Below are 15,667 nucleotides of genomic sequence, written 5' to 3' on the forward strand. Positions count from 1 at the left end.
CCTGGGAAGTGCCCTCATGCCTCAGTTTACCCGGGAACCAGCAGAGTCCTTTGCATAAGCTGCTCTGAAACTACAGCCAGCTTTGTATCACATCTGTAGTCCCCACCAGTAGGAAGAAGCTGCCTAACCAGACAGAGCCCTGTTGGCAAAGCCTCACCAGCCAGGGAGAACTTGTCCAAAAACCTTTTGGCAGTTCTATGCGTGTCTGCTGCAAAGTGTAAAAGCTGCAGACCTGTCAGCCAAAGTGGTCTGTGCACCCGCCACTCACAAAAGCCAGAAACTGTGCCAGCTGCTGAGTTGTGGGAGGAAAGGACCTGATGCCTGCTGCTCCACAGCCCAAGTGCCAGGGCGATCCAGAGCACTGTCTGTGCCCTCCCAGGACTTTCTGTGAGTGTCCTGAACAGCTCATTCATTTCCAAGTTGAGCCGGAGGGAAAGCCACTCTGCACCACCCCCTCCCCCACACTCTCCGTCTGTGCCCTGTCAGGACCACCTGTGAGTGTCCCGGCCAGCCAAAGTGTTTTGCAGACTCCACAGCACTGCCAGCACATGCCAATCACCCATGAGCCTGTTCCAGGTGAGCCAGTGCACTCCTGCAACAGGAGGGAAAGCTGCCTCCAACCTGTCTGTAAGGGACCACCCCTGGAGCCAGCCACAACAACTAGCATAGCAGTCAGCTTGGCAACCAGTTTACAAGTGAAACTGTATCTTTTCCAGTGTTCACATGTTTAACACGAGTTTTGATTCTGTTTAAAATCCTCACGCTTTAGCCCATGTGGTATTATAATCTGTGGATTGTTAAGCAGCAGCCCGATATGCCCGGAGTTATAATTCGTGAGTAAAAATTGGTTTAAGTCTCTTTGAAAGGTTCCTTTAAATTGTGTGTGCCTGATACCTGGCCCTCAGCTGTATTCAGCCCCATCGCCTGTCTCGTTGAGTCGGCCCCTGGTGGACAAGCCGCGGAATTGCACCCTTGGTTCTCACTACATAACTGTGTTGTATTTTTCTAATTTGGTTCATTATTGTTAAACTGTATGAGTTTATGGAGACTGTATCCACGACTGTACACTAGAATCTGCATATATATAATGTTAAAAGGTTATTTATAATTTTTACAGTAACAAATAATAAGAATTAATAATATTTCATAATTAATAACCATAAGTATGACACCTTGTTAATGCAGTAATGCAGCTGCTGGCAACGCTTGCACTATGTGTGTGCAGCAGAAGAGATATAAAGGTTTGTAGGGTATTGTAAAAAGTGAAAAGACCTTTGTTTTTAGTGGATGAGAGTTCTGCAGTGTAGATGTAAGGAGCACCTCAGTGGAATGGGATGCTGCACATCACAAAAAAGTTTTGTTGTGACCTACTTAGCAGATCACTGGTGGGAAATGATGGTTCCTTTGCTGCTAGTGAAAGTGAGGTGCTAGTTGCAAAACTGCCGCTTGTACAACTTGAAGTCACAGCTATTTCCACCACATGTTCAAATACTAAAAAATTCTGACAAGTAGTGTGATTAAAATTTCAGACTTTACTGAAGATACCAAATTAAACACATCAGACAAGTCCAAAAAGGGCAATAGGAATGTGGTGTGTGTAACAGAGTATACTATTAGACCCTAGGTTAGTCTATGGGGTAAGTAAGAATTCAGAAGCAGGGCCAACTACTGGTAGAGGAGTAAGTTCATGTTCCCTAACTGCAGCATGAAACAAGCTGCTCATGTTTCTGGTCTGCTTCTTTGTATAATCATTTCACTTGATCCTGTTAAAAAAGAACTTCAAGGAATCTTCATTTTCTTTTCATTCTCCTGCAAAAAAAGGGCTGTCCTTTTTCCCCATCACAGAAACAGCAAGTAAGCACATTTGAATGAACAACATTTTAAGAGTTTTTCCTTGTATACAACTTTAAGTTACCGTATTTTATTTCACATCTATTATTGTTAGAATAGATATTCAGAAATGATGATTTGTTTTGGGAATGAGTTTGGAGATGCCTGCTTGCAGCTTCATACTTCTTTTTCTCAGAAGGAATTCCTTGATTTATTTAATACCAGGAAGTCCTGGAAAACATGGTATAAGGCGGATCAAGTGAGATTCCCCCACTTCAATTCTCCTTTCCTTGTGGTTGTTTTATTTGTTTAAGATTGTTACAGTGTAAGGGCTAGTGTGAAAAATAGAAATTAGTAATGAAATATGTATGAGTTAAATTTTAATCTATTATGTATCAGTTGCAGTTCTGTGTTTTTTCTTACTTTAGGAGTCAAATTCTAAGTTGAATAGTTAACTGTGAATACAGGCTTCCTTTGAGAAGATACTGTACAATAAGGTAGCACTGTTGGCATTCTGCTTTTGGAGCAGTATGGATATAAAATTATGTTTTATAGTGTAGCTATCTAGTGTTGTGGCTGTGAAAGGACACCATACAGGCTGCAATATGCAGCAGATGATTTCTGTAACATATGGTTAGCTTTTCATGGATTATTTACAAAGAACTTCTGTTCATCTTACTTCTGAAAATAATTAAAGAATCTGATGAATAGTCATGAGATGAAAGACAGTACGTTTCTTTTGTTAATTGTTTTTTCTTTTGCATCTGTCTTTATTTGGGTGCACTAAACGCAAATATGACTAGGAAGGTTGTTAAACATATGTATGGGGGTTCAAATTTAGAATCATAAAACTTAATAAAACTAAAAATATTGAAAGAATAGTTTGAGAAAGCTGAATAAGGGAAATCTGTGAAAAGTTGCTGGCACATTTTTAGTGATGTCAACGTATTTTTCTGTTCCCGATAGAAAAAAAAGAAAGTTTGAAGTCAACATCAGCTAGTTGGAGGGGAAAATAAGATGATGAAAGGGAGAAAATAAATATGTAAATGTTGAAGTAAAAGTTTTGAGGAAAATAGTTTAAAAGAACTAATATTGTTTAAAAGTCATTATAAAAATAATTTCATTAATAAATAAATTTTCTTTCTGCTTAAAATATCAGGAATCCATTAAATGGTACTGCTTGGGGAAAATACTTCAATTTTTCATCAGTTCCAGTTATTCATGTTAATTTTTGTGGGTTTTTTTAATGTAATATATTAGATGTGTTTTACTTTACAGTGAAAGGTTCTGATAAAGAATGTAATGAAGAAAGCACAGAATATAATGTTTATGGGTTACTCTGGTCCTTTTGGTGCTAGAAATCAAATGTACATCGCTTTATTACATGTATAGGTGGCCACATTTAATATTGCAATACAGAGATGAGCTTTTTCATTAAGTGCTTCAAGCCAATGACAGAACAAGGTGCATTGTTACATTTCTGTATTGTTTGTGGCAGCAATGAAGGATATATGGGATAAATGTGTCAGTTTTGTATTTCTGCTAGAATGATTTTTAAGGATATTTTGATAACTATCAGTATGAGTTAACTTCTTGACATGAAATACAGTTTCCTCTTACATTTCATGAACCTATATAGAGGCAGGTATGCAATACTGATTCTATAGCACAGTCTGATCGAATGTTGAACTGCAGAACTATGAATGTTTTTTGCTTTTTTTTTTCCCCTCCACCCCAAAAGTTTGGGTAACACTTAATACAATAATAGCCTGGGCAGCTGTTGTCTCTTAGTCCTTTTTGCTTGCTTTTTTTATGTAGTGGATTAAAAAAGTCTTCCACTGTAGACTGGAAGTTCAGTGATGATGTTTGTGACATCAGACCACCCATAACTCCTGGGAGTCGCATCCTAACTCATATTCTTTTTGGAAATAGACTTCCTAGTGTTGAAGAGCTAGGTTTTTGCTGCCACTTTCACTGTCTTTATATTATAGTGTACCCTCTAGATTCACAGGGTTTAATTAAAATGAATTTTAAAAAATGAAGTTTAATTAAAAACCAGTTTGTTACCTATTTACATGAAATATTGACAGATAATTATAACATCCTTTTGCCATGAAAAGACTCATGAAGTGTTAAGATCTTAGACAAAACAGGATTATTTTCCCTGTTCAGTTTTGATCTGTAGTTTTTGTAGCTGATTTTCTTGATTCAACTTAACGTGATTTTGGTTCCTCTCAAGATTCGCAACGAAGGGAGTTAACAAAGGGTTTTTTGACAGTAAACAATTTTGCATTTTTAGGGAAGAAAAAGAAAGTATTTGTAACTAAGTAGATGCCATGGAAAAGGATAAAAATTAATTCTGGAATGACTGCATTCTTAAACATCAAAAGATGTGCTCCGTTATGTCATAGTGTTTCTTTGTCCTTATTGTTGCCTAGAACTCTGGGCTCCATTAGTGTACTGTGATACTCTGATTCTTCACAGATAAACAAAAGTGTAAAGTGAGATTCTGTTGGTTTTCATTAGTGCAAATTCACTTATTGTATTTGGAAATTTGTCCATGGAAAGAGCCTTTGGAAGTATGATCTAGTTATCTTAGTTACATGAGGGTTTTTTTAAACCCTGAGCAACAAGCTGTCAGAAGTCCCCTGAATGTTGGTTTTGTCATACTGTTTTCAAAGAAGTACAACTGCAGCCAATGCAAAATGTAATTTGAGATTGTTCTTGTGTGGTATTAGCCTGTCTTTTATGGTGTCTAGACAGGAACAGTAGATACTGTGGGAACAGATGAATTCCTGATAATTTTTTTTATCTTGTGAAGTCTGTCAAAATAACCTCAAGTGGCATGTTGCCTCCTCTGTTGATCAGGTGTGGGTTTTTTCTTCTGTTTCACTTGCCTACCAAGGTATGGTAGTCTTTTAGGAAGACCGCTTGTATTCTCTGCTGTAAGAATTCAGACTTCACTCTCTTCCCCTTGTTCTATGAGGTAATTCATAGGTTGAAGAAGCAAAGTGCAAAAAGAGCTGCACAGGCAAAGGCAGATGAAATTTACTTAACTGTCTATACCTCAGATTTTCTTCTTTATAAGCCTTATTTTTACCTGGTGACAGCTCCTGAGTAATATTGTTGGTTTTTTCCCTTTATAAACATATGAAATGAGCAGATATGAGAGTAAAAGTTCAATTTGTTTAGAGGAAAAGATAAGGGCATACAAAGTGGTAACCAAGAAAAGTGCTTCGAGAACAGAACAGGATTTTTTCCACGCAGGTATAACTTACTTAAATAAAGTTTTACTACTGCTGCAGTAGATGACTTTGTAGACGACTCAGATGAGTTTGCTGCTTAGGGATTGATGTGGTTTATTTGCCTTTTGATTGATATAAAGTCTTAAGAGGGTCAGGTTTTGGGTTAAATATTAGTATGCAAGTCTAGTTCTGGATAATCTGTCTGATTATCCTGTGAATTATGCAAATTAAGTAGCTTATTTGAGTTTAAAATTTCATCACAGCAATACAGAACAAACATTTAAAATAGCTCCTTAAACTTTTTTACCTTCATCCTCCATTCATGCCTCCAATCATCCTCCAAATTGTGAGAAAAGATCCCATTCCAAATAGGACCCAAAGTTACTTGATTTCGCCTTACAAATACATGTGTGCATGCTTACCAGTTTCCACATAGTGTGTAATGAAACTAAGTATTAACGTGTGTACTCAAAAATTAGATGGTTTGAAAAGCTGGAGCTGTAGTTTGAGATTATGTGAGAACATGTATTTGTGAATTTTTAATCCTGTTAGAGCCGATAAGCTCTTTCAGGTAGATAGAATTTTTTTTCAAATAGAGACTTTGACTTGATAGATGTTAAACAGCTGAAAGGAAGAGTTGAAGGAGACACTTAGTCAGATTCTATGAGAATGGGGAGTGAGAAGGTGGCAAGCAAAATAACTGATGCTTTCCGTGGTAATGCACAGTCATACCTTTTAAAGGTGCAAATAAATATTCTCAGCCAGTCATGATTTGTTACTGTAACTGTTGTAATGTATCTAAAGATCATATATTTTCTGTTTCAAATAGTGAAAATTTTGCCTGAAGTCTGTTAGTTCAAAATATGGAAGAGAGGAGTCCTTAGTTATGAAGAGGTGTCTCAATTTCATTATCCCTTCCTTAGTGTCTTCTGACAACAGTCTTGCGGAGGATAATGCTCTGGATTATATCTCTGAGAAAAAAAAAAATAGAAGTATCTCAATTTAGAATTCATGTTTGGTTTCTCTGTGGAAGAAATGGAAGAATGATTGTGAATCTATGATCTTCGTCAAACTTTGACTGGAATCTGTTCAATGTGCCAGGGCTGTAGAATGAGTCTCCAGAGGAGTTTTTATTAAACAATTACACTGTAGGCTTAATACTAAATTACTGGTTAAACATAATTTTAAATACATGCTAGGTATTCTGTGAGAGAAAGTTACAACAAAGGTTTCAGTTAAAAAAGAAAAAAAGAAACAAGGAGGGAAAGAGACAATCCACACAAAGAAATAGTCAGGAGCAAGACATTTGCAAAATACATAGAATAATTTTACTGCACATCTTCAAATATATTTTTTATGTCTTTCTTTCATACTAGATTACTAGTACTTAAAATACTGATTCATAAAGAAATTATTTCTGCCAACCTTAGTCTTATAACCAAATATGTGAAATTAATGCTTTTTATATAATTTAACTCTGGTAACACTGGTGAAGCTAATTTATCAGCTGTTAAGCTAGCTGTCAACATTGTGCTGTGGAAGGGCCAGAGGTTTACTTTGTGCTCAGTAATTGTGCAGAGTAGGGAGAAAAGTATACATACCTTGAAAAACTGAGCTCAAACTGCTACTCAGACTCAGAATTGCCCCACCCTTCTCTGGTTACCACTTTGTAAACAGTTTTCATTCCGCATTGTGGGTGCTCTGAATGCCAATGCATGGACACTGTTCCGTGTGTAGTGCAAGTCCTGGTTACCCCAGTGCAGCTTGCTTCGTATTCAGGGCTGCTTCCTATAATTCATAGATTTATAGAATGCTTTGGGTTGGAAGGGACCTTTAGAGATCATCTAATTTCAACCCCACCCCACCATAGTCAGGAACACCTTCAACTAGACCAGGTTGCTTAAGGTCTCATCCAGTCTGGCCTTGAACACCTCTGGGGACAGGGTGTTAGCCTCTTTGGGCAACTTGTTCCAGTGTCTCACCACCCTCACTGTACACAATTTCTTCCTAATGTCCACTCTAAATCCAGTCTAAATCTACCCTACTCGAGTTTAAAACTATTGTCTCTTGTCCTATAACTACAAGCCCTCATAAAAAGTCCCTTCCTGGCTTTCTTGTAGGCCCCTTCAGGCACTGCAAGGCTGCTACAAGGTCTCCCTGGAGCCTTCTTTCCTCCAGGCTGAACAGCCCCAACTTTTGCAGACTGTCCCCATAAGGGAGGTGCTCCAGCCCTCTGACCATCTTTATGGCCATCCACTGGACCCACTCCAGTAGTTTGATGTCCCTCTTATGCTGGCATCACCAGAACTGGACAAGGTACTCTGCTGGGTTCTCACAAGTACAGAGTACACAGGGAGAATTGCCTCCATTAATATAATAATAGGAGGGATATAATACCTGTGTTTCTTCCTGTGAGTAAGTTTGAGTTCAGTGATGACAGTTACTTTTTTTGCCCCAATTGTTACGTGTAGACTTAAAATAAATGGCTGCTGAATGTGACTTCAAATGCATTGTTTTACATGTTTTTTTTCTCCAGCACATTTTCTTTTTTTTTTTTTTTTTTTTTTTGTCTGAATATATAAATGAATCAGATTTAACCATTTGGAGGTTGAAAACCTACAGCATGTTACCAGCTGTATTGTAAAATAATAAAAAAATGTATATCCTATTGTCGGAAGTTTTATTGTTTCTCAACACATTTCATTTAACTTGTATATTAGAAGCAAAGCAGCTGCATTTTTGTCCTGAGGTAAAAGTTTCATCTGTTTCCTACTACAGTTACAGTATTACTGCTAGGAAAACATTTCATCTGAATGAAGTTTCAATTTAGAAAGGGAAGTTGGGAAGGGACAAAACAGTATGTGGAATTAAAACAGACTCCTGAAGAAAAATGCAGAGTTCTAATAAGCATTTAAGAGTAGAGGGTGTTTTAGTACACATGACATAAGAACAGAATTTTTTGACAACAGTGAGATTATATTGTACAGTAGGTATATTAAACTGTTGTCTGTGTTGACCAGAGTTGTATTATTTTCCTTGAGAAGTAAATTCAGCTAGACTGAGAACTATTTTGTATCATAATCTTGTTAGTTGCCTTTTTTAAGGCATTCGTGAAATCTGGAGATTTTCAAACTCAACTATTTAGCTTGTTTTCTGGTATGCTAAAAGTGCAAGTGAAACAGTGTTATAATGTATTCTTAATCATAAGCAGAAATCTAACATTTCTGCAAATGACCATTTCTTGTCTGAGCTTGTCTGAATTGTTTCCATTCAGTTCTACATTTATGGCCTGTTTTGTTTAGTAGCAGCAAGGTATTAGTTTCCTCATTAACATTGCTGTGTTGTTACAGTCATGCAGTTTTGTATATAATTAAAGTACTAACGAAATTAAAATAATGCTATAAGCCTATGCATACCAGATTGTTACATTTCATAAGTCTAAAATGTGGGACATGCATGTTCTTTTAGCGTTGCTTTTTCTCTATTAACAGGTTTTTTTTAATTTTTTACTTTTAAAAATAGAGACTCACAGGGCAGCAGCAGGAGATAAACAACTTAATACAGAGAAAAAGTGCTGCGGATGAGGAAAATGCCCGTTTGAAGAATGAATGCAGTAACTTGAACCAGAAATTTAAAGATAAAAGCCAAGAACTTAAGGTATATTGACTTGTACATAGTTTCATAAGACTGTAGCTTTGAAGTAGTTCTTTAAGCAACATCAGCCTTTGTGGCACAGAAAGTGACAAGCTTGGAGAAAAAATTGCCTTAGGCCTTGCTATACCTTACCGTTTTCTCACATACCAACTCTGAGGAAGATGCTTTAAAGCTAGGAATCCAAGCTTTATAACTTTCAGATAAATAGTTAATGATGGAAATGGAGCAAAGAAAGTAGGAGTGTGAAGATGTGGCTTCTTGTAATTAGATTCTGATGGGACTGGCATTATTAATTGATAAAGCCGAGGTCTAGGAGGATATGTCTGTGTGGGTCTCAAAAATAGCTGGGGACAGCATCAAAGGCAGCTTGATCAATTAATGGGCTCTTTGCAAATGTGTACTCATCAAAGCTGTCATCCAGTTAAAAAATATGACCCTTCCACCTGCATGAAAGAGGCCAATAAAAGTACACAGGTGACCTTGGCCATCAAATATAGAAGAAGTTGCTGTGAGGGTAAAACTACACAGTTTATATTTGCTGATTAGTTCTCACTTTTTTTGTTTATCGGCCCTTGTGGTACTGTTCTACAGGACACTGAGGAGTGCGCACAGAAGAAGGAAGAGCAAAACAGACTGGTTATAAAAAACCTGGAGGAGGAAAATAAGGGATTAAATGCATGCTGTGCTGACCTGATAAATGACCTGGAGAAACTGAGGAAGCAGGAGGCACAGTGGAGAATAGAAGAATCTGGCAATGATGCCAGAATAAAGGTATGAAGCGGAACGGACTCCTGAATGTTATTTTAAAATTAACTTCTCCAGACATTTTCACTACAAGTTATTTTCTTTAAATAACAAGTTACATATTCAAACTACCAGTAGGGACTTGCATTAATTTACATTCCTTCACTTAAGACCCACAGCTTTTTAAAAATTGATGTTGCAAAGCAGGAATCTGACTTCAAATAGTCATCTTAAAATGTAATCATTAAAAAATAAAAGATACTGTGTTTTAAGATAAAACATACATGTGAAAAAATAAGAGCTTAGAAGTACTGTCATTCACAATTTTTTTCTTAATGTGTAATTGACTTACCTATAATGTAGTTGCAGTAGAGTTGGTACTTGTTGTTTTGGAAAAAATACTTTAAAATTTTAACTGCAGTTTTGAATAAATTGTGTCCCAGCCTCCAGAGGGCTCCATTCTATCAGAGGCCTTATTATTGCATATCATATATTAAAAATTATTTTCGCTTGTTTGCTGGTGAGTATTGGCAAGCTCTTTTTAAATTCCTGTAAGAAATAAGCCATAAGCATGGTATCAAAGTGTTTGATTGCTGCTTATATGGACTTCTGTAAGCAGATTCTGTTTATTTACGTAGGTGATGAACACATACATCACTTTTATACTTATGAAAGTACATGACATTCTGGTATATTCATGTATTTGTATATTTAGGTACTAACTTGCAACATCTTGCCCAGAAACATCTTGTTTTTCTGTACTAGCAGTTCAGTGTTTCTGGTGACACTTCCAATTTTTGTGCTCGTGCAACTGTGATGTAAAGAGCATCATTCAGATCTGTTAACAGGGGAAGTGAAGTTCTTGTAAACTGAGGCTTTTGGAGGGGTTACAATGAAAGGATTATAGGATTCTCAGGACAACAAATGGTTTATTGATGCTTTGGGAGATAGTCTAAAGTGCAATAAACTGGTTTAATAATTTTCAAGTTGTCAAATGTAGTTCTTGTAATATTGCACATATTATTGAAAGCAATTGTTATCCACACCTTCAGTGAAAACAGAATGATTTTTAATGTATCTGTCTTCCTGACTAATAAGGCATGCTGAAGAGTGAAAGGTGCATCACAGTCATGTGACTCCAGGGATGGGAATAAGTAGATTTGATGTTTCTGAATGGATTCACAAGCAGGTTGAAGTGATCTTTAGAGTATGACAGAGATAACTTCTTGAGGTGAGTATTCCTGAGCCAACTAGGAATAACACATAGCTGGACATGCTGTTCACAAACAAGGAGGAACTCATTAAAGAAATAATCATCAATGACAACCTTGCCTATAGCAGCCATGAAATTGGGAAGATCAAGATCCTGAGAAGATGAAGAAAGGAGACTAGCACAGTACAGGTGCTAGCCTGAGAGCCTAGCCTGAGAAAACTAAAATAGTACACATCACTGAACCAGCTGAACTGCATCCAAGGGTGCTGAGGGAGTTAGCTGATGTCACTGTCAGGCTACTGCTTATCTTTCAGAAGTAGTATTTATCATGAGATATCCCTGATGGAAAGGATAAGCCAAGAACAAAGATTGGTTGGCCTCATTGTAGTCCCTGGGAAAATCATGAAGGAAGTAATCTTTGAAGTAATTTCAGGGTACGTAATTGATAAAGCAACAATTGACTAGGAACAATCATGGATTTACCAAGAGTGAATGGTTCCTGAGCAACCTGATTGTCTTTTGTGATAAAATGATTGTGTCTTTAGCCAAAGGGAGAGCTCAAATGTGATTATTCTTAACAAGATTTGTTGATGCTATCTTGTTGTTTTTTTGGGTTAGGATGTTAGGATGTTTGCATGTTTTGAGTTCTAAGAGCTGTGGTTAATGTATTTGTACTGTCTGTAGGCTGGCAATAAATGGTGTACTACTTCAGGATCTGTCCTGGGCCTGTCTTGTTTACAATTTTTTTCGGTGATCTGTAAGAGGGAACGGTGGGCATACTTGTCAGGTTTGCAGATGACACCAAACAGAGAAAGTGGATGTGCTTGAGGACGTTGCAGCCATCCAGGGGGACCTTGACAGAAACAGATCAAGAGAAGCCTTAACTAGGACAGATGATGTGTCTTGCTGTGAGAAGGTAGAGCCCTGTAGCCTTACAGATCTGAGGTACAATGCTGGGCAATGGCAGGCAGCAAAGTGCATCAGGACCAGCCCTGTGCACTCAGGCAGTAATTATGGCCAGCAACACCTAGAGTGACATGAGCAGGTCATGGTCCCAAAACCATGGAAGGAATCAACACCCTCTTCTGAATTATCTAGATAGTGCACCCATTTTTTTGTAAACTGGCTGAAGGTGAGACAATGTGGCTGGAGACCTTATCTTGTGAAGAGAGTCTATGGGACTGGCTGGTTCAGATAGGAGGAGGAATAACTCAGTCAGGGGCCATCCAACAGCATCTCCCTCACCAGCAGGAGGGAATGAAGGAAACAGGAGGGGATGGAGAAAACACAGACTCTTCACAGCTTTGCATGCTGCAGTGGTGGGAGCTAGCACAAGCTGATACAGGAAAAGCTTGATCACGGACATAGGAGAAGCCTTTTCCCCAGGAGGACAGCTGAGGAGCAGAGGTGGGGCCTGTGGAAGCTGAGCCATCTCTATTCCTGGAGTTTTCAGTCTTCAATTTTGAACCCAGGGCTGAACCTGCTTTATATAAAGGCTGTGAATGGAGACCTCCCCAGGTCCCTGTGAGCCTGCATTTGTCCATGAATCTGGTGACCTACATTCCGCCCTTTACTTTTTTGTCTTCTTTGCTTTATATTTCTTTTTGTTTTTCTCTTCCCCTCTTGCACTTCTGTGATGTTAGACAGCTAAGTATACACCTTTGCTAGTGACTGGAGTTAGGTGAAGTTGATTATCTCACAAGATTATTAAAGAGTTTTAAAAACATACTAGAAATGCTGTCTGCATGAGGGAAATGTTCAGTTTAACCTCTAAGAAGCAGTAATGCATTGTCTCAGAATTGTTATTAACGGTTCATAAAATAATTTTGTAAAAACACATTAAGTGATTTTTTGTACTACATCACTGTTTCTTCTTATATTCTTCCTGTAAATATTTGCCTGAAAATTTAAGTTTCAGTTTAAATTTATTTCACCCTCTGTTTCTGACATTCCCCATTTGTATCACTTGACACAAGAGAATAAATATTGGATGCCAGATTGGCTCTTAATGAGATGCTTATAAATAATAAAGAATAATAATTTCCTCATGAATAGAACCCAAATACAACCTTATCACACTAAATGATACCAGGCTGCAGATGATATTCTAATATATACACCCCAAAATAACATGTCACTAAGTTTGTTTTAAAGTAATTTATGTGCAAATTCAGTGATGGAATTGTATGGTTCTGAGGTGATGGAAAAAATGGTTATAGATAAAAGTATTTGGAATTAGAATCATAGAATTGTTAGGGTTGGAAGGGACCTCTAGGATCAACTAGTTCCAACCGTGCTGCCATGGGCAGGGACACCTCACACTAGATCAGGTTGCTCAGAGTCACATCCAGCCTGGCCTTAAAAACCTCGAGGGATGGGGCTTCTACCACCTCCCTGGGCAATCTGTTCCAGTCTCACCAACCTCATAGTGAAGAATTTCTTCCTAACATCCAATCCGAATCTATCCATTTTTATTTTTGCTCCATTCTCCCTAGATGTATCACTACCTGACACCCTAAAAAGTCCCTCAACAGCTTTCTTAGAGGGCCCCCTTAAGATACTGGAAGGCCACAATAAGGTCACCTCGGAGCCTTCTCTTCTCCAGACTGAACAGCCCCAATTGTCTCAGTCTGTCCTCATAGGAGAGGTGCTGCAGCCCTCTGGTCATCCTTGTGGCCCTTCTCTGACACATTCCAGCAATTCCATATCTTTCCTGTAATAGGAGCTCCAGAACTGGCTGCCGTACTCCAGATAGGGTCTCACCAGTGTGGATTAGAGGGGAAGAACCACCTGCCTCGACCTGTTGGCTACCCTTCTCTTGATGCAGCCCAGGATATGATTGGCTTTCTGGGCTGCAGGTGTATACTGATGGCTCATGTTGAGCTTCTCATCCATCAGCACCCCCAAGTCGTTTTCTTCAGGGCTGCTCTCAAGCCAGTCACTGCCCAGCCTATATCAATGCTTCTGAAAGTCAGTTCTGCCTCTCAGCTTTGAGTTTGGTGGTTAAAACAGCATCTCTTTTTGTATGTTTTTAGTAAGAAGTGCTGTATTTAATATTGCAGATGATGTTATATACAAATATTATTCATGTTAGTCTTCTATGTCAGCTAAGGAACAAGGTGGAGCAGATCATCTTGGGGGCAATCACAGCGCACCTGCAGGATGGTCAAGGGATCAGGCCCAGCCAACATGGATTTAAGAAGGGCAGGTTCTGCCTCACCAACCTGATCTTCTATGATCAGGTGACCCACCTGGTGGATGTGGGGCAGGCTGTGGATGTAGTCTACCTGGACTTCAGCAAGGCCTTTGACAGCGTCCCTCACAGCAAACTCCTGGCCAAGCTGTCAGCCTGTGGCTTGGACAGGAGCACTCTGTGCTGGGTTAAGAACTGGCTGGAGGGCCGAGCCCAGAGAGTGGTGGTGAATGGTGCCACATCCAGCTGGCAGCCTGTCACTAGTGGTGTCCCCCAGGGATCAGTGCTGGGCCCCATCCTGTTCAATATCTTTATTGATGATCTGGATGAGGGGATTGAGTCCATCATCAGTAAACTTGCAGATGACACCAAGCTGGGAGCAGGTGTTGATGTGTTAGAAGGTAGGAGGGCTCTGCAGAGGGACCTTGACTGGCTGGACAGATGGGCAGAGTCCAACATGATGGCATTCAACAAATCCAGGTGCCAGGTGCTGCACTTTGGCTACAACAACCCCATGCAGAGCTACAGGCTGGGGTCGGAGTGGCTGGAGAGCAGCCAGGCAGAAAGGGACCTGGGGGTACTGGTTGACAGTAGGCTGAACATGAGCCAGCAGTGTGCCCAGGTGGCCAAGAAGGCCAATGGCATCCGGGCCTGCATCAAGAATAGTGTGGCCAGCAGGAGCAGGGAAGTCATTCTGCCCCTGTACTCAGCACTGGTTATGCCACACCTTGAGTACTGTGTTGAGTTCTGGGCTCCTCAATTTAAGAAGGCTATTGAGACACTTGAATATGTCCAGAGAAGGGCAACAAAGCTGGTGAGAGGTCTGGAGCACAAGCCCTATGAGGAGATGCTGAGGGAGCTGGGGTTGTTTAGCCTGGAGAAGAGGAGGCTCAGGGGAGACCTTATGGCTTTCTACAGCTACCTGAAAGGAGTTGGTCTCTTCTCCCAGGCAGTGACAGAATCAGAGGACACAGTCTCAAGCTGTGCAGGGGGAAGTTTAGGCTCGAAGTGAGGAGAAAGTTCTTCACAGAAAGAGTGACTGGCCATTGGAATGGGCTGCCCAGGCAGGTGGTGGAGTCACCATCCCTGGAGGTGTTCAAAAAAGATTGGACATGTCACTTGAAGCCATGGTTTAGTTATCATGAGGTGCTGGGTGATAGGTTGGACTTGATCTCTGAGGTCTTTTCCAACATTGTCAATTCTATGATTCTGTGATTCTATGAAATGTAACTACCCCAACACTGTTTTTAAAATGGGTATTAAATGATAAAAATGCTAGGCCTAAGTAGTAGATTGTTTTGAAAATGTGTCCCTTCGTTCAGAGACTGAACTATGTTATTAGCTCCTTTTTCTTCAGTCTTTAAGCCATTTTCTGTGCAGAAAAGTGTCACTTATCACCTTAAAGACTGATTGTTTCCATATACAAGGCAAATTTGAGTATAAAATTGTGCTTTTCAAATGAAGGGAAAAAGCTTTTGTAGTTTTTCCTTTTACGAAATATTTCGTTAAAGATTTGTCGTATTAGCTGAAATCTTAATGAGACAGATGAGCAGCAGGAGACCTGAGAAGGTAGCAAAAAGTGTGACAATAGTGTTATATTGTCTTTCTCCCACGTACCTTCATATAAATAATGTACAGGGTACCAAAAAAATTAACATAGGACTTTGCTTTTTTGCCTTAAAGTAGTTCTTGAGAATTACTCTCCTGTGCTTACCAGGGTTTATGTCAGTATTTCTTATCTCCTCAAAGTGCACAAGTGGAAAAGCTGTCAATCAGCTACCACATGTG

At 39.2% G+C, this 15,667-nt stretch overlaps 1 protein-coding gene across 1 annotated transcript in view; it reads left to right on the plus strand.

Annotated features, from left to right (window-relative positions):
- The window catches only part of CNTLN (centlein), a 318,217-nt gene that overhangs the window by 148,138 nt on the left and 154,412 nt on the right, over positions 1 to 15,667 (plus strand). Inside the window, 2 exon segments of the mRNA XM_054397579.1 lie at positions 8,598 to 8,732; positions 9,321 to 9,500. Coding sequence (XP_054253554.1) covers positions 8,598 to 8,732; positions 9,321 to 9,500 — 315 coding nt within the window.

This window comes from Indicator indicator, chromosome Z (assembly GCF_027791375.1).
Source record: "Indicator indicator isolate 239-I01 chromosome Z, UM_Iind_1.1, whole genome shotgun sequence".
NCBI lineage: Eukaryota > Metazoa > Chordata > Aves > Piciformes > Indicatoridae > Indicator > Indicator indicator.